The sequence below is a fragment of the Myripristis murdjan genome, chromosome 5 (genome assembly GCF_902150065.1).
Source record: "Myripristis murdjan chromosome 5, fMyrMur1.1, whole genome shotgun sequence".
In the NCBI taxonomy this organism is placed as follows: Eukaryota; Metazoa; Chordata; class Actinopteri; order Holocentriformes; family Holocentridae; genus Myripristis; species Myripristis murdjan.
In genome coordinates this window covers 25475287-25500211 of record NC_043984.1, presented here as the reverse complement: position 1 = coordinate 25500211, position 24925 = coordinate 25475287, and the positions used below count along the sequence as shown (strand labels likewise).

The 24925-nt window shown below is 40.4% G+C and overlaps 2 protein-coding genes across 3 annotated transcripts in view; both read left to right on the top strand.

The window, feature by feature from the left end:
• Positions 1–1495: 1495 nt before the first annotated feature.
• On the top strand, positions 1496–12112 carry idh3b (isocitrate dehydrogenase (NAD(+)) 3 non-catalytic subunit beta). 2 transcript variants are annotated; one of them, XM_030051729.1, is made up of 11 exons: positions 1496–1626; positions 2553–2726; positions 3772–3892; positions 4266–4326; positions 4427–4559; positions 5343–5476; positions 5629–5731; positions 6564–6710; positions 6929–7023; positions 7217–7277; positions 11546–12112. In XM_030051729.1, the coding sequence occupies exons 1-11, from the start codon at positions 1573–1575 to the stop codon at positions 11621–11623; spliced, it is 1161 nt and encodes a 386-aa protein (XP_029907589.1). In that variant the 5' UTR covers positions 1496–1572; the 3' UTR covers positions 11624–12112. The 2 variants fall into 2 exon arrangements, with proteins under 2 accessions (XP_029907589.1, XP_029907588.1); XM_030051728.1 differs by lacking the exon at positions 11546–12112 and adding an exon at positions 9124–11162.
• Positions 12113–13322: 1210 nt separating this feature from the next.
• The window catches only part of ptpra (protein tyrosine phosphatase receptor type A), a 31269-nt gene continuing 19666 nt past the window's right edge, over positions 13323–24925 (top strand). The window contains exons 1-3 of the mRNA XM_030051672.1: positions 13323–13700; positions 23687–23733; positions 24675–24756. Of these exons, the coding sequence (XP_029907532.1) occupies positions 23713–23733; positions 24675–24756 (103 nt within the window). The 5' untranslated portion in view covers positions 13323–13700; positions 23687–23712. The remainder of the gene's footprint in view (positions 13701–23686; positions 23734–24674; positions 24757–24925) is intronic.

Here is a 24925-nt window from a genome sequence, read left to right as displayed (position 1 = left end):
AATGACTCCTTCCAACTTCAGATTCTCAGTAAGAAGGGAAAGAAATACAACCCCAAAATCTAAAAAAATATATGTTTTTCTCTAAATGATGCACCATTCATTCTCTGCCATTCCATTCCCTATGGCATAATAGTAATTTACTGCAATCACACTTTCTTGTCTCAGACCAAGAGTACTGAATAAAATTCCAATATGTGTTTAATGGCCCTTATTAATTCATACATAAGTTTTGTTACTGATATTCTAAAACCCTTTAAAAACCTAATTCACTGCCCATTTTGCGCCATTAAATAACCGCTCTACCAATTTTGCAGAGTGCTGTGCCATCTGCACATAATCCAACACCATATCCAGCATTACCATTTATCATTATATTGAATAGGACACGACCAGTAACACTCCATTGCAGGGGTCAATTCTCAGTGTCATCAGTTTCAGAACAGACTCGCTATATCCATAATTAAGCTTTTGGCCTCACAAATCCCTTTATTCAGAAAACATTCTGCAATGTACCGCTCCTCCGTGTAATTTGATTAACAAATTGCCTTTCCACATAAAAGCATATACTCTCTCAATATCCAGCAAAACAGTAACAACAGGCACTTTTTCGTATTAGTTTAATAACACTAAGCATATAATAGAATCCCTTCTACAGATCTAATGCTGTAAAATCGATTTTGATAGACTACTCATGTTTGTCTTTGGGGATTTTACCTCTGGCAACCAGCACAGCCACCCCACATTCTAAATCCTAGGAATAAAATAAATAAAAATAAAATATATGTACAGTTAAGAAAAAAAAAAAAAAAAAAAAAAAAACTCACTTTTGTTATCTTTGTTTCTTTTTGCTTAATAGTTATTGCAGTGACTGATGTTGTACTGGATTAATTACTTTTCTGGACAATAATCAAACGCTAAAGGGCCAAATTTCTTAAATGGGGGTACGGATACCTCTAGTGGTACGCAGAGGTACTACAAGGGGTACGTGAGAGAAATCTGAAAATAGAGAAATAGAAGAATAAATCATGAAAATATCACGAGCTTGAAAATATACATTTTAGATAATAATAGTAAGATTTAAAACGTGAAACAGAATTATACTTTTAAAAATACTTCACATTTTTAAATATTACAGCAAGCAGCGCCAAAGACACAAGAAGGCTAGCAGGCTATGACACTGGTAAATGATGGAGAGGTAGCTCTTAAAACGAGGGCCTCATGCAAACGACCCAGAAGAATCAGTTCAAAAGAAAAAAAAAAAAAAACCTGAACCAATAACTTACTGAACTGTTATGGCCACAGTGTTAAAAATAAATCTGGCCAGGAGGCACTACTTGCAATTCTCACTCCATTTGCTATTTGTAATATTATATTCTCAAAAGGATGGGTTATCATGTGATAGCTATGGCTTTCTGCTGCAGGATACTGAAGCCAAACAAGTCTAAGACCCACTGCTATAGGGTGTTCATCATCCACACTGAATGCCCAACCAGCAGTAACTCTTCTGTCCTTGGGATGGCGCTAGCGCTGTGTTGACTATTGCACAACAGAAGAAGTCCTCTCAGTTGCTGCATGTCAGCTACGATGGCGGCCGCCTTGAGGGGAAGCCTGGTAACATTGGTCAAGGTGAGTGTACAGAGGATGCTTACACGCTTATTTTGTACGTAGATTCAGAGTAGCGGAGTGATTCTGCTCGTCACTCTGCCATTAAACCCAAACACCGTGATTTTATAAACTGTCAAAGAAAGAGAGTCTGACATGTGAGCCTGATTGACTTCTGCCAGCTTCTGCTTGTTGCTAACGCCGCACGACTAATGCCTGTAGTAGCCTGCTTGTCACACACAGCATTTGATGAGTTATCTGCTGACCTGATAGATAAGACAAGACGTGACTGTGATGTGTTTCTGTGTTTGGGATTGTTTTTTGTCACATGTGAAGGAAGAGACTAGTAAAGTCATGTCAACGTTACCGTTACTTTGGCTTGGCCGTTAGTATGAAATTCGCCAAGCTAGCAAGTAGTACTAGCTAACGCAGCTTCTCTCTCAGGCGCTGGCTAGGTTAAGCAACTTAGCTATCTCAATTAACAATACCATCTCACGTTGGTCACTTACCTGAATGCGACAGTCCGAGCCAAATGCTGGTCCACTGATAAAGTCGACCACAAGCCAGCCCCGGTACCTGTTTGTCTTGTGTGAGAGCAGCACGTATCAGGGCTAACCACAAGCCAACCGTCTTGAAAGAGCAGACCTCTGATAAGAAGTCAAGACAGTTGACCTCCTTTTACAAAAAAAAAAAAAAAAAAAAAAAAAAAAAAGGGCTATTGCTTCAGTTAACGTGCTTGTGATAGCAGTACTTTAGCCGATAGCCAACTAACATTTTCATTTGTCAACTTGAAAATAGTTTCTAATGTGACTTTCCAACAGCATCATGCTCTTGCTGACCTTGTTGACAGGTGACATGACTTGATGTTGGTGTTATGTTGAAGTCTCTCTGTGCCTAATGGCTGATGACCAATCTGACTGTGACTGTATCTGCCTCCCTGTCGTCCTCAGGGCCTGGGTGGCCCCCGGTGGCAGCAGCTGGCCTCCCGACCTCTGAGTGTGTCTGCTGGTCTCTGTGCCCCCGAAGCCCCCCCAGCTCGCGCAGATGCCACCTTCAAGGTCACGATGGTGCCGGGGGACGGAGTGGGACCTGAGCTGATGACCGCCGTTAAGGATGTGTTCAAGGTATCTCTCATCTTCCTCGGGAGCCCCATCTCTCTGCTTTACAAAGCACATGATGTATAAGAGCTGGGGGGAAGTATACAGAGGCACACGGAAATTTCAAATGTTGCAAAACATCGATTCCGGATGGAGTTTCACCAGGTCACTGTGTTTGCATGTTTGTGAAATTATCCCTGTTTTCCATTCTATCCCTATCTCACCTCCTTGGCGAGGATTTCAGTCTGCTTAAGTCTTCCTTCTTGCAATCTTTCCACCAGAAAGCTGTCCACCTCCCAAGGAGTACAAATTCTGGGCAGAGAGATATTGTTTGTTGATAATCTTTGGCAGGGAACAGTTGCCCAAAAAACTATCCACCTCAAGTACTGTGGATTACGTTGGATATCCATGTTATCCATGTCAGACATGTTGTCACAAACAAATAGCCATCTAGCACCAGTACTAGGGTGCCAGGTGACAGAGAGGACGATATTATACAAGTTGATGGGCACTTTAAATAAAAAAAACTGTCAATGTTTCCATCCCGTTTAAATAAAGATGAATTAATAGGTTTTAGTCCATTTATTTTCTTTATTCCAAGTAAGAAACAGACATTTTATCTTAACAGTGTTTGAAAAGCAGTTTGAAAATCTTTGAAATGCAGTCTCAAACTACAAAACTACCACAACAAATATAGATTAACTGACAGCTGCTTTTCAGGTGTCATCTGCCAATGCAAATATAGTGAACAAGGTCTAGGATGGTCAGCATAATTGTTGCACTTATTCACATTTCAGAGTGCTTAGATGCCTGCAACATTATAGTAAATATAAGTATGACAGATCTTAAATATTGGTAAATTAGCCTTTTATTGAATTCCGAGATAGATGAGAGATTTTTAAAATTAGAAATTTTTGAAAATATACCCTAGCATTTGCAGGTAAATGTACAATTTTTGTATTTTTGTGTTAACGTGTGAGCTTCCCATGAGAATCCTTTAGTTGTTTGATAATTATTCTCATTTCTCGTATTTCCCCTAATTTCTCTTTTTTCCCTTTCACTCTGTCTCCAGGCAGGTGATGTCCCAGTGGAATTTGAGGAGTTCCACCTGAGCGAGGTGCAGAACATGGCCAGTGAGGAAAAGCTGGAGCAAGTTTTGACCTCTATGAAGAACAACAGGGTGGCCATCAAAGGTAGCTGTTTATCATCTTTATTTCTCCTTCTCCCACAGCTCAGGCAGGCCTCCTCATGACTCCCAGGAGGCTGCTCATGACTGTGCTCTCTGAGTGCACTCTTATCTCTAAATAAATACAATAAATATTGAATTTTACTCTGGCAAAGCTGATCTTACTCTGAGGCTGCCCTTGTAATGCTAAGTGATTTGTGCATCAGTCAAAGAAGACAAATCCAACAATACACTTAGTTTAATATTTTTGTTTAAAAAAAAAACATATTAAATTTCTACTCATATATATATATCTATATATATATATATATATATATATATATATATATATATATATATATATATTGTTTTAATATGTTTGCTCATGTTTCATTACCCAGGAAAGATTCACACACCTATGGAGTTCAAAGGGGAGCTGGCTTCATATGAGATGAGACTGAGGTAAAACTGGAACCACAGCTGTGTGTTTTTGCGTGTGTCTGGGACTGTTTGTGTTTTGAGTTTTCTTTCTGCTGACACTCCCTCTGTGTCTGTGCCTCAGGCGTAAACTGGACCTGTTTGCCAATGTGGTTCATGTGAACAGCCTGCCAGGCTACAACACTCGCCACAACAACCTGGACCTGGTCATCATCCGCGAACAGACTGAAGGAGAGTACAGCTCCTTGGAGCATGAGGTAAACATGCCCCTGACTAATACACGGCTGCATTTTATTTCCGTTTGAGGATGTAGAGTGGTTTTAATCCCACATTAAAAGAAAACGGATTCTTGCTCTGAAGAGAGATTTTCTACAAACACTTAGGGTTTGGTCATCAAAAAGAATGCACCAACATAAAAACGTATCTGACAATGAGATATTACCGTTTTATTCAGTTTTTATTTCAGTTGTTATTCAGTCCAGGTTAATTACTACTCATATGATCTTTGGGGTGTCTGCAGGTCCTTAAAAAAATCTTGAAATGTCTTAAATTCAATTTAGTGAATATTAGAAGTTTACAAATGTCCTTGGACTTACCTGTTCCAAGTTCTGTTTTAAAAAATCCTATTTATTTATTTTTTTTGTTTGTTTGTTTTTTCAGTAACAGCAGCTTGCTTTCTAAGTTAAGAGTATGTTAAAATCATGTAGTGAGTAAGCAAACATATTCCTGCCTGAAACTGACACCACAAGACCAAATATATTGTACTTACCTTTACACTTGCTTACAGTTCTACTTTGAATATGAAAAAGATTTTTCCAAACATGAGTCATAAATTCAGTTAAAAATGTATCTTAACAAGGTGATACCTGGCACCTGTAGACACCCTGGATCATTTTTAGCTACCCTCTCAACTGCATTTAAATGGTTTGTCCGCAGCTTGACCACTAATACTGTGTGTGTAGCAATCTTCTGATACTGTGGACTCATGCTTTTTAAAAATGAATTTGTTCACGTTTATATGGCCTGTCATTGCTCCTCAGAGTGTGTCAGGTGTAATTGAATGTTTGAAGATCATCACCAGAGAGAAGTCAAGGCGCATCGCCAAGTTCGCCTTCGATTATGCCACCAAGAAGGGGCGAAACAAGGTTACCGCTGTTCACAAGGCCAATATCATGTGAGCAGATGGAAGAAAATCCTCTTTACTTATTGTCTTAATTGTTGCTTAAACACATCCTTGCCACAAATTCCTGATGTTGTATTAATTTGGGTCATGATTTTCAGTACAATAATAGTAACACATGTCCTCATCTCTTTGTCTCATTACAGGAAATTAGGTGATGGCCTATTTCTGCAGAGCTGTGCCGAGGTGGCAGAACTTTATCCCAAAATCAAATATGAGAACATTATCATTGATAACTGTTGCATGCAGGTATGTGCGGCTCCACCACTGTTTATTCCCATTTTTAGAGTTCATGACTTACACAGTCCTTTACTAGACCTTTGCTAATGAATGATTTTGGATGATATGTAATGCATATTAAGTTTATATTTATTAACTAGGCAGCATCTGTTTTCAATTATTTCTGTCACAGTGCCTGAAGAAGCAGTATGAACCAAAACATTATCTTATTGCCATAGTGGATAAATATGATTTAATAAATATTATGTTTATCTCCCATGGGCTATGTACAGTTTACAGTACCACACCCGTAATTCTGCATGTTTAGGCTAATATCTACAAAACATAGACTTCACATTTCTGTTAATTTTTTGTGCTTGACTACAGCTTTATAATTCCAGTATCATTTTCCTACCTTTTTAGCTAGCCATTGGTGTCCATTCATTCCACTACAGTATGAAAATGAACTTTCTGAGACTTCAGACTTTCTTCACAACAGCACACCGTCACTGTAATAAAGTCGTCCACATTAGTTTTCCTAAAAGCAGCAGCACTATTGTGTTTTGATGACTTGAAATTGAACGGAGTGGAACGGTCTCTCTGCCAGAAAATAGTCCCCAGGGAAACCAAAAATTCAAATTTGAAAATCGAGAGATGTTGATTTTATGTTGTCTTTAGTACAACCGCATAATTTACAGAATGGTTTGTTGCTATATGAAATGTGGGCACACTGTAGTAAATGGTCCAAACACTCAAAATCACTGGTATGGTCCTTTTTAATGGTTTTAGCTCCATTTTTCCCCTCTTTTTTTGTATGTGTTTTTGTCAGTATCTAAAATCTCTCCACCTCTCTCTGCTGTAGCTGGTCCAGAACCCGTACCAGTTTGATGTGTTGGTGATGCCCAACCTGTACGGCAACATCATTGACAACCTGGCAGCAGGGCTTGTTGGAGGCGCAGGAGTTGTTCCTGGGGAGAGCTACAGTGCTGAATATGCCGTCTTTGAGACTGTGAGTTTCTGTTTCATCAAACTTTGTCTGTTTCCCAATTCACTGTTACTCCTGTACTTGGATTTTTTTTTTCATTCTTGTGTAGGTGTGAATGAATGGCAGAAAATTATAATTGGGTGTACTGCAAAAATTTGTCCTGATGTTGAATATTTACTGAACCCTTGCCTTTTTACAGGACTTGAGTGTGAATCCTTGTCTTTTTTTCTTGTCTCTGTCAGGGTGCACGTCACCCCTTCGCACAGGCTGTAGGCAGGAACATCGCCAACCCCACAGCCATGCTGCTCAGTGCTGCTAACATGCTCAGGCACCTCAAGTGAGTCAAGTTCTTTAGCTTTTTGAGATGCACACCATATTTTACACAATATTTTACCTCAGACATCCTAAACCTTGGCCCAGGTCTAATTTAACGTCAAAGCTCGGCTCCTTAAGTGCCCACTTGTCTGAACATGGACATGTGTGCAAGACAGCTTTGGCTTTGTCTTAATTGTCACTGTGTTGTGTTGCAGCCTGGAATACCACTCCAACATGGTGTCAGATGCTGTCAAGAGGGTCATCAAACAGGGCAAGGTAAGTGGGTGCTTTATTTGTAGATGCAGCATATTCCCTCTTGTGCATCCAGGCTAATAATAGAGTCATCCACCGTGACATAATCATTTGTATAGCAGTTATGATGTCTCGTAATTTTTTGAGACCATTTGGAGATTAACAGTCTGTCATCTGAGAATTTCATAGAGGGAATGTGGCGAAAGTCATCATTACTAAGTCAGACACCAGCTACAGATATTCATAAAATAATAAAAACCAAGAGGGAATAGCTTTATCTCCTAGTATAGCTGTAGATGCCAACAGATCAAAGTAAATCTATGGATGGATATGTAAAGCCAAGAGGACATGCCTACCCTAATACTGTCAGCCTCTGTTTCTAACCTAACATGTTTGCTTTTCTGTTTTGTGAGCCAATAACTGCTTTAAACTAAATGAAAAATAAAAATTTTAAAAATGATCAGGGTTCACTTTTGCACCTGTGACCCTGATCAGTCGGCTACACGAGTCATTCCATATAAAGTCAACCATTTTAACTCAAAATTGGTTACAGAAAAAAGTGTGTGTTTAAGAAAAACTAGGTTTTGGCTTAGGATTGTGACAACTTGGATGGATATAAAATTGACTTGGTTGCAGTTTTTAACTGAGCATGTGTTTTTTCAGCCCTGAAAATTTCATTTGGCTATCTTTATTAGGAAAGAAGTTATGAGGGTTCAAAAATGCTATAAAAAATGATTTGAACAAAAAGTGCAAAATTTTGACCTACCTGTATGTACTTTGAAGACCTGTAACTCAGAAAATATTCATAGTAATAATGTGCGATTTAGCATCACTTCACTGAATATGCAAAAGTATTGTAGGGGGAAAAAATCAGTTGATTCTGAGGGGATCAGGTTGGAAGTACTTGATGAATTTCCATGGAATGACCCACAAAGAACTCTGGCACTTAAATTAGTGAGATTCTGAAAGATAACATTGTTTCCCAATCAAGCTTTCAATAAGCAAGACCAGAATTACAGTTCAGTAAAGACCTGAAGCACCAGGGTCATTCTGACTTGTCAGAGTCTGAGGCTTTTTAGTTTCATCACCTTGGGTGTGATGGCACCCGCAAAACACAGCAAGTGTTATGTTAGCAGTTCTTGACCCACAAATTTTATTCATTTGGATGAAATTCACATCTAACAAACTACAACCCATGAGAGAGTGTGTTAGAGAGCCTTTGATTACTCACTTGACCGTGTGTGTATGTGTATTTGTGTCTTAGCTCCTCTGGTATGTTTCTCTTCCCTGCTCTGCTTTGTCCTTGCTATACACCTGCACAGCAACTGTTTGTTACCATGACAACTGTCTTTTTTTCTTTTTCTTTTTTTTTAACTGCCTGGAGTAACTTCCTTTCATGAGCGACCTCTTTTGACACTAACATACCCTGACAGAAACACTAACATGAAGCCGGCCAACCGTGGTCCCTCTCGTGGCTGTTGCAGTGCATGGTCGATTCAGTGACATGCACCAAAATGCATCCCGGTGTCAGCTTTAGGATATGATTTCTTCGCTGTTCGTCACAGAACTGGTGTAAGACATAATTTCAAATGGGCAGCAGTGTCTTTAGAAACCCCCGGGGAAGGTGGCCAAGCAGTCGTGTGAGTGCGAGATGTGAACGTATTGAAGGAATGCTTATCAAGTGAAAGCAGAATTTGCCTGCTCGTTGCCTGAAACGCCCTCCCTCTCCCTCTTCCCTGTCCTTTAACCCCCCCCTTATACCCCCATTATCCTGTGTGTGTGTGTGTGTGTGTGTGTGTGTGTGTGTGTGTGTGTGTGTGTGTGTGTGTGTGTGTGTGTGTGTGTGTGTGTGTGTCTGTGTGTGTCCCAGGTGCGGACTCGAGACCTTGGCGGGTACTGCACCACTGGGGACTTTGTGCGTGCAGTTGTGGATAACCTGCGTCATCGGCCTGTTTACTAAGATGTCAGCCCCAGACACACCCCTCCCTGATATTTCCTTAAATCTGTATAACCATCTTAACATGCACTGTATACATGTTAAGCCATACATGACAAAACAAAACATGTACCACACTGTTTTAACCCCATACGTTACATCCCAGCGGTTACAGTTTGCTAAAACCATCAGCAATGCCTTTTGTTGTTCTTGACCCATAAAAGGGCTAATCATGAGGCTCTCTCATCCAGACTTTAGAAATATAAATTTACACTCCTCACATGACATTTTGTTACCCCTCTCCTTTTACAAACCCTCCTTCCCTAATCTCACTGTCCCTCTGTCCATTTGGATTTCTGATCATATTCCTCTTTCCACATATCTCCCAAGCCAGAATGTTGGGTGAAGGGTGAATGTTTTTCCAACTTTTGTACTTGTCAGATGATTCATGAAATCTGCTTACACTTCAGCGTTTTCAGCAGTTCCAGAGAGACCGATTCATTCTGCCCATTAACTTGACTTTTTGCTTGTTGCTGCAGTTTCTAACTGTTCCAGCCATGTTGGCCATACAGACTACCTCTGTATTTTTTGCCATTATTGATTTTTTTTTTTTTTTTTGGAATATGAGTTAAAAGCAGTGTATTTGTCTGTCTGCCTCTAACAACAGTTATTACTGGCTGTTCTGCTGCTTTTTTGCATTGAGTTCAACCACTAGCCTCATTCTGTCTTAACATTTTTTTTTGTGCCGTCATCTGTCATGTAGCCCAGAATTGAACCATCTGGAGATTTCGACCTGCTCTGATTCTACTGCTTCACCATGATAACTTGCAAATACCAAAATATTTCTGACCTCCAAATACCCATTTCCATTTCAAAAACCATTTCAGAATTGTGAACGGAGAATCTAGTCCCTACCTGTATGTGCTGAGGATGTTACTGTACAAGGAAATCCACTCTAATGCAGAAATTGTGTGTATTTTGTATTTTTTATACAATATGAACAGCTCTGCCAAAACTAGAGTCAAGGAAACTCAAACTGTCTGATCTCACTAAGAAACTTTCCATTTACAGTGAGTGACTGCCTGACTTTTTAATGTTTTTGTACCAAAATGAGTTATATTTGATAATGGTTCTCTAGAGAACCACAGAAAGTCACCACAGGTAATGATGCCAATGTCCATATAAGGCAGCTTCCTGTTCATTGTCATTAGAGGAGGTCGTTTGGTGTTGCCCAGTGACACCTTTAACAAAAGTCTTAGTTATTTTTTCTTCCTTTAGAGTTGCAAATTTGTTAATGTACATTAGTCTTAACTATGTACGAATGTAAGACTAACATGCATTCTGATTTAGTGTGGATTCTCACTTAAGTCCTCAGTCCTTTGTCATCAAATGAGCTGGGTAGAATCATGAATGTGGTAACACCTCATTTGTTAAACATATAGGCCTTTCTGACAAACTGTATCAGCTGCATCAACCCTAGAAAACTGTTACTCAGGTTCATTCTGCTAATTCAGTGGTTGTATTTATTGTATCCTTATGCTTGTAACTGATCTAATGTGGTCAGTTGGTTACCACTGATAACAGAAACAAAACTAATATATTAGTAACCAAGTAATTGTTTTGTCTTTTGCCACATTCAAATTTTGAAAGCTGTCCATGTCGATTGTTCACCACTACCAACAAAAACTGTCAGCACCGCTTCTCTGTCTTGTTTATTCTTTGATTATGTATGTGTCAAATGTAGTTTCCTTTTTCATTACAAGTGATGATTGAAAAGACATGTTTTTCTTTTATGAAGATGTCATGTTTGCATATTTGCAGTACATGGTTGCAAATGGCATGTGGTACAGGGATGTAAATGACACGCCTTCCCTATTCTCTGAATGTTACAGGCGGTGTCTGACCTTTTTACAATGAATGAAACAATGAATGATGTTATCATGTACTAGTGAATAAATAAGAATGGCTTCATGTGCTGGACAATGGCAGTGTGTTTTCCTTTAAGTTCACATGTTTGACAGTTCAGCTGGTTCAATTAATGGTGTACCTTATATATTGAGTGGTATACTTATTCTACTACCATTAATCCTTAACCTCAGATCAATAATGCCTCTTGAAATAAAATGTGTTGATCTCTGTTATAATCCAGTAATGCATAAAAGTGAAGGAATAACACAGGTTCTTTATAAAAGAGCCGCTTATTCTTTCTTAGTCTTATCTGTACATTACATGTGGGTGCAGTTTTTAAAGGCTCTCTAACACATGGGACATGTAATGTTGTTACTTGTGTGTGGACGGACATCTGTTGCTTGCAGCTGTGCACATGTGTAACACGCTGTTCTTATGTTTGCAACAGGTGCGCACAGGAGACCTGGGGGGCTACGCCACAAGTGACGAGTTCACCCGGGCTGTCATTGCAAACCTGGCAGTCTAAGTATTGCATCTGCAAAACTGTCAGCAACTAACACATGCGCATTTGCTTTTTTATTTGACCTTGTATTAAGCTTATTTCTCTAAAGTGACCATACGAATATACCCTAGGATCATACAAAGAGTGCAGATGAAATGCACAACTATATAAACAAAGAATAAAAACATAAACCCTACTTTACAGTTGAGCTCACCATATCAAACGAAGGACCTTCTATTCCAAGTTTAAATATATATATATATATATATATATATATATATATATATATATATGACTGTTTTCCCATGCAGAGACAGTGGTAAGCTTTCACTTGCATTCCGTTCTGTGACAGGATATTGTTCTAAATGTTTTACTCCTGGAACGTAATCAACAATCAGTTCATATGTATGGACAGTTGTACACTGTCATGTTTATTGTTATTTATTAATTTAAAGTTTTAGCCGTTAATGCTTGTTCATTTATCAGGAGCAATAAATGAGATACTGTATGTCATATTTTGTGTTGGAAATCTTTGCATGAGTGTAGCTGCTTTATTTTGAGTGATGAAAAGTCATAAAGGGTAGTGGTGGCTCAATAGATAGCATTGTTGTTTCACAACAAGAACAACCCAGTTGTGATTCCCAGCCCTTTTCTATGTGCTGTGTGTGAACTTCACATAGTGCTCAGACTTATTAATAGTGTCCCACAGTCCAAAAACGTGCACATCAGGTGAACAGGAGACTGTATTTTGCTTGCAAATCGTAGGTAGAAATGTGGGTGTGAATTACTGTCAGTCTGTGTTAGCCCAACACATGCTGGAATAGGCTCTCTAAAGAAGAATAAGCAGGTAAAGAAAATGAAAAACTGGATGACATCATGCTGCAGCACCATAGTTTCCCATTCATTACCTCCTGTGTTCTGCATGATCACTTTGCTGAGCAAGCATAACATAATCTCAGTACTATCTATGTGCCCATCCTGGCCACTCAACCTCTGTTCCGAGACAAACGTTTCATTACAACATTGTATTTCATTTTGGTGAAAAAAAAAAAAAAAAAAACAACTCTGAACATAGCTCCTGACATGATAGTGAAACTAATAACTTCAGTTATCAGCTACCTTAAGATAATGAGATTAAAATTCTCTGAATTTTTTTAAGGGACAGTGGGATTCAGTTTAGCTTGTGTCTGTTGGGTGTAAGGGTGTTGGATTAAAACAAAAGCTTGTGTCCTATCATGAGTGTTTCTATGTTTTGATACTTTTCAATGAGCTCATCTAGTTTATTATGAATGGGACATTAAGTTACCAAGGTCCACTAATTGGATGCACATTAGACCACAGACAGACTGTCCCATACTGACACCCCATACGAGAAGATAATTATTCACTGGAGGTGGATATCAATAATGAAATCAATGAATGAAGTGAAGTTTGTCATAGTGCTGACTTCTTGTGAATAAAATTAAATAAACAGGGAAATTAAACTACTCCATACTTGCTGGAGGGCCCCTGGAGGGCCGCAGATCCTTTTGGGCAACAACTGAACTAAACCACTGCAGTGAGTGAGTGGCAGAGTGAGGGGAGAGCTCTGTTGCTCGACTTTCCGTGCCAACGTGTATCCGGCCAGCAGATGGCGCTGCGGGCTATGGGGAGACAGAGCGGAGCAGAGAAAGGGCCTGGCCTGGGAATTTGCTGCTTGCTTCCCATTCTTCCTATGCAGACACACAACATGGCGGACTAGAATAGTCGGCCGACGCGCCCGGATACAGTGGATAAACCGTGGGATTTACCATTCAGGAGGACGAAGAAACTCCACTCAGTAGGAACGATATAGCAAGGGAAAATAAGGATTCTTCGCCGCACGGCCCTTGTCTTGTTTTCTTTTTTCTGGAGACACACAGACTACGAAGTATTGGCTGTGTGTCCCAGATCATTCCTCCCCTATCACCCAGGTCCCCCCACCCCGCTCACACTCTCGGCTCCTGGGGTGTGGAGACAGGGGCCGGGTTGAAAAACGTGGAAAAGAACGATAACACAAATTCCCAAGTGGCCGCTGCTGTGATTTTCCTATAGGATTCTCCCGAGAGATACTGGAGTTGCGGTGAGTTTTTTTGTTATTGTTGCGCAAGCCTAGTCACACTTGTTACAATGTCGCTGTAGCATGTTTCCTTTTGGTGTAACATTGTGTCACCCACAAACAAGCACTTCGTCCCGCACATTAAGTCTCGCAGGTTACGACCGACCGTGCTGGTGATAAACACAGAGGTTAAACCGAGTGGGAAACTGTGTGAAATAGTTGTAAACCTCCATGTATCCCGGCCCTGTTGTATTTGAACATTTCAGAAGTAGCTCGGAGGCAGGGAGGGAAATTTTGGCGAAGGGGGCTCGCAAGAACGGGGCTAAGGATGAGTGCGACAACGTAGTAGAAGTCAGAGAGATCAAAAGTCAATAATGTCGTGCCCAAAACAGATGATGTTGCACTGCGAATGGAACAAAGAGAGGTCTAGGCTCGTCCTGCCTCACTGGAAAGTACACTTTATTGATCAACGCTTTGTTATTACATGTTTAGAGAGGGTGGGGAGCGACCCTGCCTGGTTGGGTGGGTGGAGGAACAGGGGGGTTTCATGCGACCCAGACCAGGAATTAGGTCGCCTTAACATTAACAGCCATATCCCGTCAAATCACAGCAGATGCTTTGTTTCTCGGCTTAAGCTATGACACAAAACAACTTAGTCTCTTGGTGTGCATTCCCGTATTCACAACCTCTCCCAAAGTTTTTTTTTTTCTTCCAATGATTAATATTATTCTGCCTTTACTCAATCATGGGTGTAACCAAGCATTGCATCCACATCTTGTGGATGTGGGGGCTTTCTGTCTTTTGATTTTTGCTTTCAGTCACACTGCCATGCACTACTGTAAGTTACTGATCCTGCAGATCTTTAAATCATTGATTTGGAGGTATACTATTTCTGATATGGGCCAGCTGCTTGTTAGTCATGACTGAAAGAGTAGGAGATTCTAACAGATGAACTGGCTCTTTCAAACCAAAGATGAGCAAGGAGAACAAAATCATGATGAGAACAAGAGTTGGAACAGTTAAATGTCAGCGCCAAAAGAAGTGGCGTCCACGTTGAGGGGGCATAGCATAGTGTATGGCATGTCATATTTGAAGAAAGTCTTTGCTATGTCTGCGTGGAGCTTGACTCATCACGTCTGGACGGCTTCACTGAGCTGCTCAGCTGCATACATCCACCATGCCTCACTCCTCATGCCTTTCCAGAATCCGCTTTACTCCCCACCGGGGTCTCATGTCATGTCAGGAGCATCCAAGTGCAAAGCTCAAGCTGTTTCTTTGTGAATTATTTGACTCCTCATCCCAGCGTGCCAGCAGGAAGCAGGCCTACCTTGACCTCCACTTGTCAGGCCTGGACACGTCAGTTCCCTTCCCTAAAAGCTCTCAAACCACCTCTGCTTGTAATGGGTTGGCCCACTCAAGCAGTTTCATCTTGTAAAAGGGCTGGATTGTGTTAAGAATATGCTTTGACAGTATCACAGGGAAAGGCAGAGCTGTTATCATCTCGCTCACTCTGACCATATTTTCTCAAACCTATTTTAAGGAAAAAAAGGAGTTATTTCTGTCTTGGGATCTTGAAAGGGATTTGGCAGCGTAGCAGGAGTGATTCTCACATCACGGTTTTCATGATTGGCCTAGTTTCTCAACTAGACGAAAAGCATTGCTTGAAATTGCTTTGTGGGTGACATGTCTGATGTTTTGAGAGGTGGATGTTTGAAATTGCCATCACGTTTGGAAATTTCACAGTTTCAGGGCACTGACACAATATTATGGGTTTGCTCTCTGGGTGGGGCAGGAGCTATATTTTTGTTTCCACCTGTAGACCTAAATATTTTAGTGTGGAAGAGCACTGTAATTCTGGGTCTGTCAGGTTGAACATAGCAGTATTTAGGGGATTGTGTAGAATTATGGAGCTTGATCCCAGCCATATTTGATAGGCTTTTAGCTTAAATCTTATTTATTCCGCAATACAGGAAATAAAGTCTGATGACTCATTATTCACAGCTCAGATGCCAGGGTTATTTGGGCAACTTTGATCAAATGGTTCTGTTATGTAAAGTTATGTAATTCCTTCAAATCATTGAGTAAACCCTTGTTTTACATCCTTGCAATACTGTAAATGTGATGAATAAAAACAATACTTACATTTTCTCTTCAATAGTTTGTATTCCTTTTGCACGCTAACATATTTGTCTTTTCCTTTAGTGGATATTTTATTATGAGGGCTTCAAGACTTAAGAGGGTTCGTGTAGTCGTGGTCTTGGCTTCATATTAAAAAAGCATCTTAGAATGTGTGAGCTTATATGAGAACTTTATTGTGGTCTTGCAAGCCAACCAGTGATCCAGATCACTAAGTCTTGTGAAGATGGTTGCTGCCACCATTCTTCAGAAGCCTTTATCCTGTGGTAAGAGTTCATTTAGGTGGCATCACAAGCTGGGATGACAGCTCAAACTGTTGGAGTTGGGAATGTCAAGTGTTTGCCAAAGGACATGTGGGTTTGACTCAAGCAGCACATTACCACTGCATCACACTTCCATACCCAGGCCTCCAGTAGGGCGCTCCTCAATAGCCAGAACTATTGATTTGTCTCTATATACTGCACACACTGGTGTCTCCTACATGAGCAGAGCAGCGGTTGGTTGATTGATCGTTTATGTCTTAAGTTTCCAGAAACATAAATTATTTGATTCTTTTGCATTTTGCCCATGTTTTAGAATACAAATGTTTTTGTGGCCTTGAAATCCTTGAATACAATTTGTTTTTAGTTTTATTAAGAAAGAAGTATAAATTATCAGAATGATTTAACAGAATTTTATTTGTATGTGGTTTTTTTTTTTTTTTTTTTTTTTTTTTTTTTTTGTATTTTCAGTAATTTTCACCTTGGAGAACAACTTTGATGTTTTGTCACTTGATACAATGGATCCTGGCTTCATAGGCAAGGTCAAACTTGGGTCCCAGAGTCAAAACCAGTAGAGAGCCACTGTTATAAATATTTATATTTGCCCTTGGCACTGATTCTCAAGCTGACAAGCCCCATTTGGCCCTGCTGTGGAAAAGTGGCCAGTGAGCAAGCATGTAAGCAAGCCTGAATAGTCTTTCCATGCACCACTTAAGAATGGACAAAGAAGAAAGGGAGCCTGGGGGAAGCACTGTCATCGCACCGCCGTGTAGTTGAATCTCAGATGCTTGCCTCTTGATCATGGTTGGACTTCTTATCTTTTAGAGGAAGAGGAGGGGACGAGTGCAGTAGGATGGTCACTTCAGATATGGGAACCCTCTGTTTTGGTCCCTATTGTTAGAGGACCCAAATGACCAAGGCAGAAATTAGAAGTCTGGTGATTTGGGGATTTAAGCAGGGCAACTTGTGCAATTTTTGCTGCATGCCATGCTGTTTGAGTGGAGACAGAGATAAGGTTAGGTTAAGGTGTTGGGATATTATATGTAATGAAACAAGGCTTCACAAGTAGGCAAAAAATTCTCCTAACCAAGCTTCCACGGGAGATATCCGTTGACGAAGTGTTGGTGAGTCAGAGTTCGTAGCCCTTTACCCGGCTGTTTGGCCCCACACCACGCTCCAAGGTCACAGTGGCTTCTGTGGGGAGGCCACGACTAGCGCCTCCACATCCTCTTTGTGTCTAATGTGGATATACTTGAGAGGCCCCTGGCATGCTCTGTGAGAAACCCCACAACAAAGCAGACACAGAGCACAGCTTCACTGAATCACCACTTCCACAAGTGAGTTTTCTCAGTCCTTCAAGCTGGATAGAACCAAAATCATCGATACAGGCTTAATAACAGACACAGCGGTCACTCTTGCCTGTATGATTAGCCACAATCGTAATCCCACGCTTCTCTTCGTCTTTTCATCAACTCACCAGCCCATGAATGAAGCCAACGGGAACATAAACCACACCAGCAGGGAGTAGTAGCCCTCAGAAAGGGAAGTCCAGAGGATTGTGGCTGTTGTATGTGGCATTGGGGACATATAATCTGTGGTCTGTTTTAGAGCAAGAGTCCTGGCGGCCCTGGCTTAGGCCTACTTCAGTCTCCCATGAAGAGAAGCATTCACAGTATTCCTGTCTCCCCGGACCCCCCTCCCTCTCAAGACATAGAAACTGTATTAATATGCCATGAATGGAGACAGACAGACAACCATTATCTAGCACTGCAGTGACTGGTGGGGTAGGGTGCTCTAGAGAAAGCCAGGGGGAGAGTTTTTTACTGTATGAAGGGTGAAATCTCTTTGCCCACTACTGCGGCAGCGTGTCAGCTAAGCCTTTGGGTTTCCAGCTCATCTGCTGTGTGTTTTGAGATACTCGCTTTGAAAATGAGCTACAAAATTAGACAACTGCTTTCAGTATAATTTGTAACATGGGGGATGTCTGCAGTGTTGGTGGCACTTGTATTATTCAACCACATTTGGTAACAGTTTTCTTTAAGATCTAAATCAGAGTTGGTTGCGTGCACATGAATAGAGTCAAGTCTCAGACTTAAATATTTTCCTCCACAGAAAATAAATGAGGAATTCCCACATGCAAAATGTGTTTTCTACTGTGTCTTTCATTCCTTGTCGACCAGTCTTACTATGAGATATGTCTTTAATAAAGGTTTTGTACCTAAATGTTGACACGAAATAAAAGACACAGCAAAGGTGTTTTTTGATGATTTGATGTAGGTCTGGATCTTGCCCAGCACAATCTTAAGAAGTACCTGTGGTGTTTGTTCACTATATTAATCCTAACATATTTTCCTCCCAATAGAGATTTCCATTGAAAATACATCTTTGCCTTTCCTGACTACATGAAATTGAATTCATTCTTAACAGTTAGACAGTTTGTCTTTTTCATTGATCTCACATCTTAGTCTCTGGTTGGCATGGAGATGTACAGTAATTGGACTCCTTCATACTCTACGTAAGTGTTTTCTTTCACTCTGTATGTGAATGAAATGGCATGGGAACAGGCCAGTCCATTGAGCACTGTTTGATTACACTCTTATGAGGTCTAACATTTGGCCACAGACAGAGAGGCAACACTGTCTTCATTAGTCAGGCTGCGCTCACCACTTGCATTCACATTAAGCATCAAGGTCTGCACAACAATGTTAAAATACATAACAAGCAAGATTATCAAGTTCAGTTTGTTGTCTCATCTAATTTGATTTGAGATGTTTGCCTTTCTACCACAACAGAATGGCTACCAAAATAAATTATTTGATGCTGTTGGTAATTTTCCCAGTGGTGTCCATGAACAAATTGCCTTCAGGCTTAAAAATCAAAACAAAACATTGTTAGTATCTATAATTAAGATGTATCTCAGGACAGCTCTCTGGTGAAAGCTGCTATACACTCTGCCAAAGATAAGAGAATTATCATTTATCATTTGCTCTCAGTGAGGTGTCATAAAAATCTTTTTTTGTAAATTTTCCAGGTTTTTGCTGGTTCCAATCTTTGATCAAATGTTTGGATGCAATAGGTTTGAATTAAAGACCAGAAAAAGCTGCTGTGGAGGCGTCATAAACAAATATTAGGGCAGTTAAGTTTTCCTTTTTAACCCAGAACATGGCCGTGAATTAAGCGGTTATTCTCTGCCGACATGCACTAACAGGATTTAGTAGCTTGTCTGTACATCAGCTGATATGGTCCTTTCAGGTTGCCATTGTTACTCCATTGTCATGCCAGGCCAAGGCAGTGAGCTCAGATAGGAAAGCCTGTAATGAGGATACAGAGAAGAAAAATGAATGAATGAATGAATGAATGAAACAAGTCTAAGTGGTGTTTTTGTTTCCTATTAGAAGAGTAGAAATTATCTAGCTGTTGTCATATTGCATTACTATGTTGCTGTCTATGTCACCTCTGGCCAAAATATTGAATTTATTTATTTATTTTTTTTAAACATCAGCCCTATGTTGCCTGCTGTGCGTAGTTAGTTAAAGTCCCAAGACATCTGTGGTGGTTTTGCACTTTGCCATGGGGCAGCCACCCCGATAAGGTCCGCTGTCACGGCCTATCTTAAGTGCATTTCCTGAAGATGGTTCACATGGTTGCAAAACCGAACCAAGTTGGGAGAGCGTGACAACCTTTTGAGCATATTAGGACGCTAATAGATAAGCCTGTACATGTTTTCTCCAGAGGGAATAACATGATGAAAATTCTGCAAAGATACTTACTCAACTTAAAACATTTGCCTCCATCACAACACATAGTGGCACACCAGATTGAAAGGAAAAGGATGAAAGGTGGATAGCGCAGTATTCTCTGAATCAGTGTACGGCACGTGAGCTCAAATCAATAAAAGGAGGTTGTGAGTTTCTTTCTTTGTTCTATTTTGCAGCAGGATGTCTTGCTCTGCTGTGAAGAAAGGTGTTGCAATAGGAAACTATTTTGAGCAATCGGGAGATAGTTCTTGGCTGTTATAAGAACTGTATCTGATTCTTATTGAAATTCTTGACTCTGATCAAAAGTGGTTCAGCCAAGCAGTAATGTCCTGTTAAATGCTAAGTTTAAACCAGTACAGTCAGCTCACAGTTTTATTGTAAAATAGTGTCGACTAATTAGACAGCAGTTGTTTGAGGCCATTTTGTTGTGGCAATTCAAGCATGCGCCATTTGGGTTTATATTACACCAGCCTGTCCCCTGCAGTAACTTTTTAATAATGAGCACCGAGGGAGCACAGTCTGTAAGAGTGGCAAAAGTAGAATCCCTTGCGCAGTGTCTGTTAAATTAATAATATCCTCTACCAACATAGAGCTAAGTCTGTTGAAAAAAGACACACATTCATGCACACACGCACGCTGGAAGACTGCTGCTTTTTAGGAGGCCCAAACACATCAAGCTGGGTCTCTGGTGACTTGTGCACTCAGGTCTTGCCTCCAGATAAAGCTCTTCCGTTCATGCAGCATCTGTGAGGCGAAGGTTAGCGACAGTGTCATTTGCAGCAAACACCATGTGAATGTCACACAGATCCCCTCAATAGCACGCTCACAATAATGAGTCATGGGTCAGTAGGAAAGCTCATTAATAAAAAAAAAACCTGATGATGTGAACCCGCAGACAAGTAAACGTACACTGTCATGCCAAATTTAACCTAATTCATGTGTAGCAAGACAGGTGTCAAATAACACCTATTCAAGCAAACAGTGCCAATCATTGAGATCCTATGTTATAGCTGAGTCACCGCTTTTAATGAGTACCGAAGAGGATGATGAGTTAGAGGTTCCACACAGATAAGGATCGGGGGTTTTGGGATAATTTTTGGATTAGCAGATTGCGTGTCTATTGTCTGTTTTGTGTAGTGTCTATAAGCCTGGTGGGAGGGGAAGGAGGCAGTGTCCTTACGTATCTGGAGTCCGAACAAACTCCAATAGATACAGGGAGACAGGTTGGCTTTCGTAAAGCCTCTTTCACAAGTAGTTACCAGTAAATTACTGGGATAAGCTTTCAGGTAGTGATTTTTCACAGTTCACACATGCGGTTACATTCCGCCTTGCACCTTTTTCCACATGCGATTGCAATGTTCTGAAATAGATTGGGCAAAGGACAGTCCAGCAGGTGGCGCTAATGCAACACTTATGGATGCCAAATGGCATGAAAGTCGACAGAATAAGATTTGACATGTCTGGATATACGTGTAACCAACACGGCACAAGACGTATGTTATTATTCTCAGCATCACGGAGGGCGAGGAGTTGTTTGCATCCAATGTTGTTGTCAACTGTCCAGTGTCTAGCTATTCTTTGAAAAAAGAGGAGCTTGTATCGCAGTTATCCAATCAACAGTGAGGCAAGGCAACCACAAAAAATATCACCAATTGAAATATGTCATCAGCAGAGTCCCATTTTCCCTGAAATGTAACTAGATCTTGAGGTGGGAAATTGACGGTACAGATGCTCTGAATGTCGTTCCCTGTTCCCATTCGCACACGATCCCATGCAGGAAGAGTTCCTGACCATCTCAGCGAAAGATGGCATGTGTGAAAGGGGCTTTGGTCAAAGCCTGTGTCTCCACAGTTGTCAGTCTTGTACACCACTCGGGTATCTGATTTTTAAATTAGTATAAAGCACAGTTTAGCCAGGGACACTGAATTTGTTCCGTTCATTCACATTAGAAAATTATTAAAAGGGCCAAGGATACTTAAACTCAATAGCCACTTTACCAGGTCCACCTGTACAATCTAATGCACTTCAATGCAACAGCTCTGCCATTAATTCTACCTTTTAAGAAAGTTTATAATGTTCAGTTTTTGTTGACATTGTCGAGACTGTGTAAATTTAATTCTGTGTTTATTATTGAGGTTGTAGTTTGCAGAGGTGTTTCTGATTTTTTTGTCCTCCCAATTTATATACATAAGTGGGGCAGAATATTCGAAACAGCTCTCAATAAAATGCAGTCCAGTACAACAGCAGCACTAACTATGAGCTCAATGCCAAACATAGCCAACAGAATTGAATGAACACCTCTATTACTGTGACAAAAAGAAAACCTGAGCATTATGGGCATCATAAAGGTAAACTTTATGGCACAACAGTTTTATTGGATTGTATTAGATTATACACCACTGAGTGTATATTAGCTATTACCATATCTTTCTGCATTTGGCTCAGTGCGGACATAATCCTGTTTTAAGTAGTCTGCTATAAGTAAAAGAGATACTTGGCATGCAAGACCTTGCTGTCTAATTTAACATCTCTATAAATAGGCCAGAGACACATTCTGCCCTTATTTGCTCTTTAAAAAACACAAGAGCTAAAAGAAATCTTCCAGAACGCCTGTTGTGCATATTAGAATGAAAAACATTTTTATTCATTACCATACTAAAACCATTGCATATATATAACTGTCAGATATACATGTTTGTCATGAGATTTTTATTTGTTCATTCTGAAAGCAGGAATTATTTTCTGGAAACAGATGTTTCATGGGTAAATAAATGGATGGATACAGAAAGAGGGAGAGCAACAATTGGTTTAGGAGGTTAATTGCATCCTCACTGACCAAATAACTTGCTGATTGTTCACTGTTTGTGGCTGCAATCAAAGCCACACAGCCATGCTAAGATCAGTGCTTGAACGAACAAGCACTGTTCAAAAGACCATAGAATCATATTCCTGTAGATGGGGAACTGGCACTGTTACTGCTTTCAGCACCCAATTTGCCCACTGCCCCCTGATGTAATAATTCCTGATGCTGAGCATGAGTTTGTGTGTGCAAGCGCTCCAGTGGCTCTGTGCAGTGCTGGAGTCTATCTAAGCGGAGCCAGACGGGCTGGATTATTCCGGGTCAGGACCATGGAATTAGGCCCGAGGATTATCTCTGCTCAGTCAGTGAGACAACAGCCTTGTTGGCTTCTGGGATTACACCAAAGACTGACGGTCAGTGAGCCAGACAGACCACCCGGCCTTCCTCACTCGTTCCTTAAGTCTGTCTATCCTCTGGTGTGCTCTCACTCATTCCCATGTCAGTGGGTGAATAGCAGGCTAAGCGCTGATTCATGAAATAAGTCAGTCACTTTAGGAATTTAAATGTGACACTAATTCTGTTAGTCCTTGGTGGTGCACAGTGATGAATGTTCAGTTACACATTAAAATGATGCTAGAGCATAACGCATAACATTTTTTTTTTAATGAAATCCAGTTGTAATCCCCTTGAAGTAATCCAGAAAAACATGTGTCAATGTCATCATCTTCAGGAAAATGCTATGAATTCACACAGTTTTTTTTTTCTCAATCTCTGCCTGCTTCCTATGCCTCTGATTACAGATGTTCTTTGTTAGTTACATCGTTTGTTCCCTCACTGTATCTGACCGTAATACTAATTCATGCTGTACAAAGAAAGAGTGAGCATCCTGATTTTGTTTGGTGGTAAGACGGTGTGATTAGAAATATCTTGGCAGAGGAAGTTGTGTAATGAAATTTCAATGAAGAGGATTAACCTTTCGAACAGTTGAAGCAGAAGGGGGGAAAAAAGAGAACCTTTCCCTGATGCTAAATGTCTTTTATTCCCTTTGCTGTCTAGGATCACACTGTGCGAATGAGTGATTGATGCCAGCCTCGCTCCCTAAGGTAAGAGGCATCCTGCATATGCACACCACATCATGCAGAGGCTCCATTTTGGCTTTGAAACAAGACTTAGAAGTATTACCTTCCAAAACTGAGCATGAAGGATTAACACAGGATATTTAAAACAATTGTTATAATCATTGTAATATAGATGAGACCTAGGATCTCTTCCTGTGTGAAAAGTGTTTTTTTTTTTTTTTTTTTTCCTTTGGAGAGGCAGTAAATGAGTCAGTAGTAACCTGCCACAGCCAGGGCCCAAAGTAATTTTGACTCACTAAACCATCTGGCCACTCTCCAACCGAATCATCTTGGAGGGACTACAGCTGTGGCTCAGGTGATGTCGACACAAGAAACTACAGTGTACTGAATTGGGAAACAGAAAGAAAAGAACATTGACATAAATTTTCCTTTTACCAGCATGCTGCCAAGATATACAATATGCTTATCAGTATCCTTGCTCACTTTCACCACAATGGTAGACCCTTTTCACAGCAGCCATTTTCACATGAAAAAGTATGGTAAAGACAAGTGTCGCTTATAACAGTAAGATTTAGTTCTATCCTGGTATTGAGCATTCTCGTTTATTATAAAGTTTTGTTATAAAACTTTGTTAAACTTAAATATAATGGAACCTTAATTAATATCATTAGAAATTAGTTTACCCTTTTTTCATGTCAAAATGGTTTCTATGATTTCTATGTTTTGCTCAGTTTTTGTACCATATGGTGTTTGTTTGATTGGACTGTTAGCTAATGATTGACACCTGCTTTGTATTTTTTTGTAAATTCCTATTGCTGCTCCCCAATTCCCAAGCGGTAATCAAATCAGAGTGTGGCTGTGCCAGGTTAGGTCAGGTGTAGTCTTCTTGTTAATCTCATTGATTGAAATTGGGTATTGTCCTTAACTTATACGCTCCATTTTTTTGGTGTTTATCCTCCTTTCAGGGCAGAATGGGTGTGTGTCCCCTGCTCCTGCTGCTTGGTCTAGCCCTAGGGGCCTCGGTCCAGGATCCTCTCCCCACCACAGGTATGCACAAACCAGGGCTCAACACCAAAATTTTAGTAGTTGGTACTGGTACTAGTAAAATTCCATGATTCTCAATGCCTGATTTGATACCACAGCAAAAACATCCAGGACATACTCCTTTATTTAAAAACCTTGTATAAATATGAACCAGTCAACAGAAACAGATTTC

Excerpts from the sequence above, each read along its gene's own strand:
- idh3b (XM_030051728.1), top strand. The coding sequence starts at position 1,573 with ATGTCAGCTACGATGGCGGCCGCCTTGAGGGGAAGCCTGGTAACATTG. Across the intron at positions 4,327-4,426 it reads TCATATGAGATGAGACTGAG|GCGTAAACTGGACCTGTTTG; the intron begins GTAAAACTGGAA and ends TCTGTGCCTCAG. Across the intron at positions 6,711-6,928 it reads AATATGCCGTCTTTGAGACT|GGTGCACGTCACCCCTTCGC; the intron begins GTGAGTTTCTGT and ends TGTCTCTGTCAG.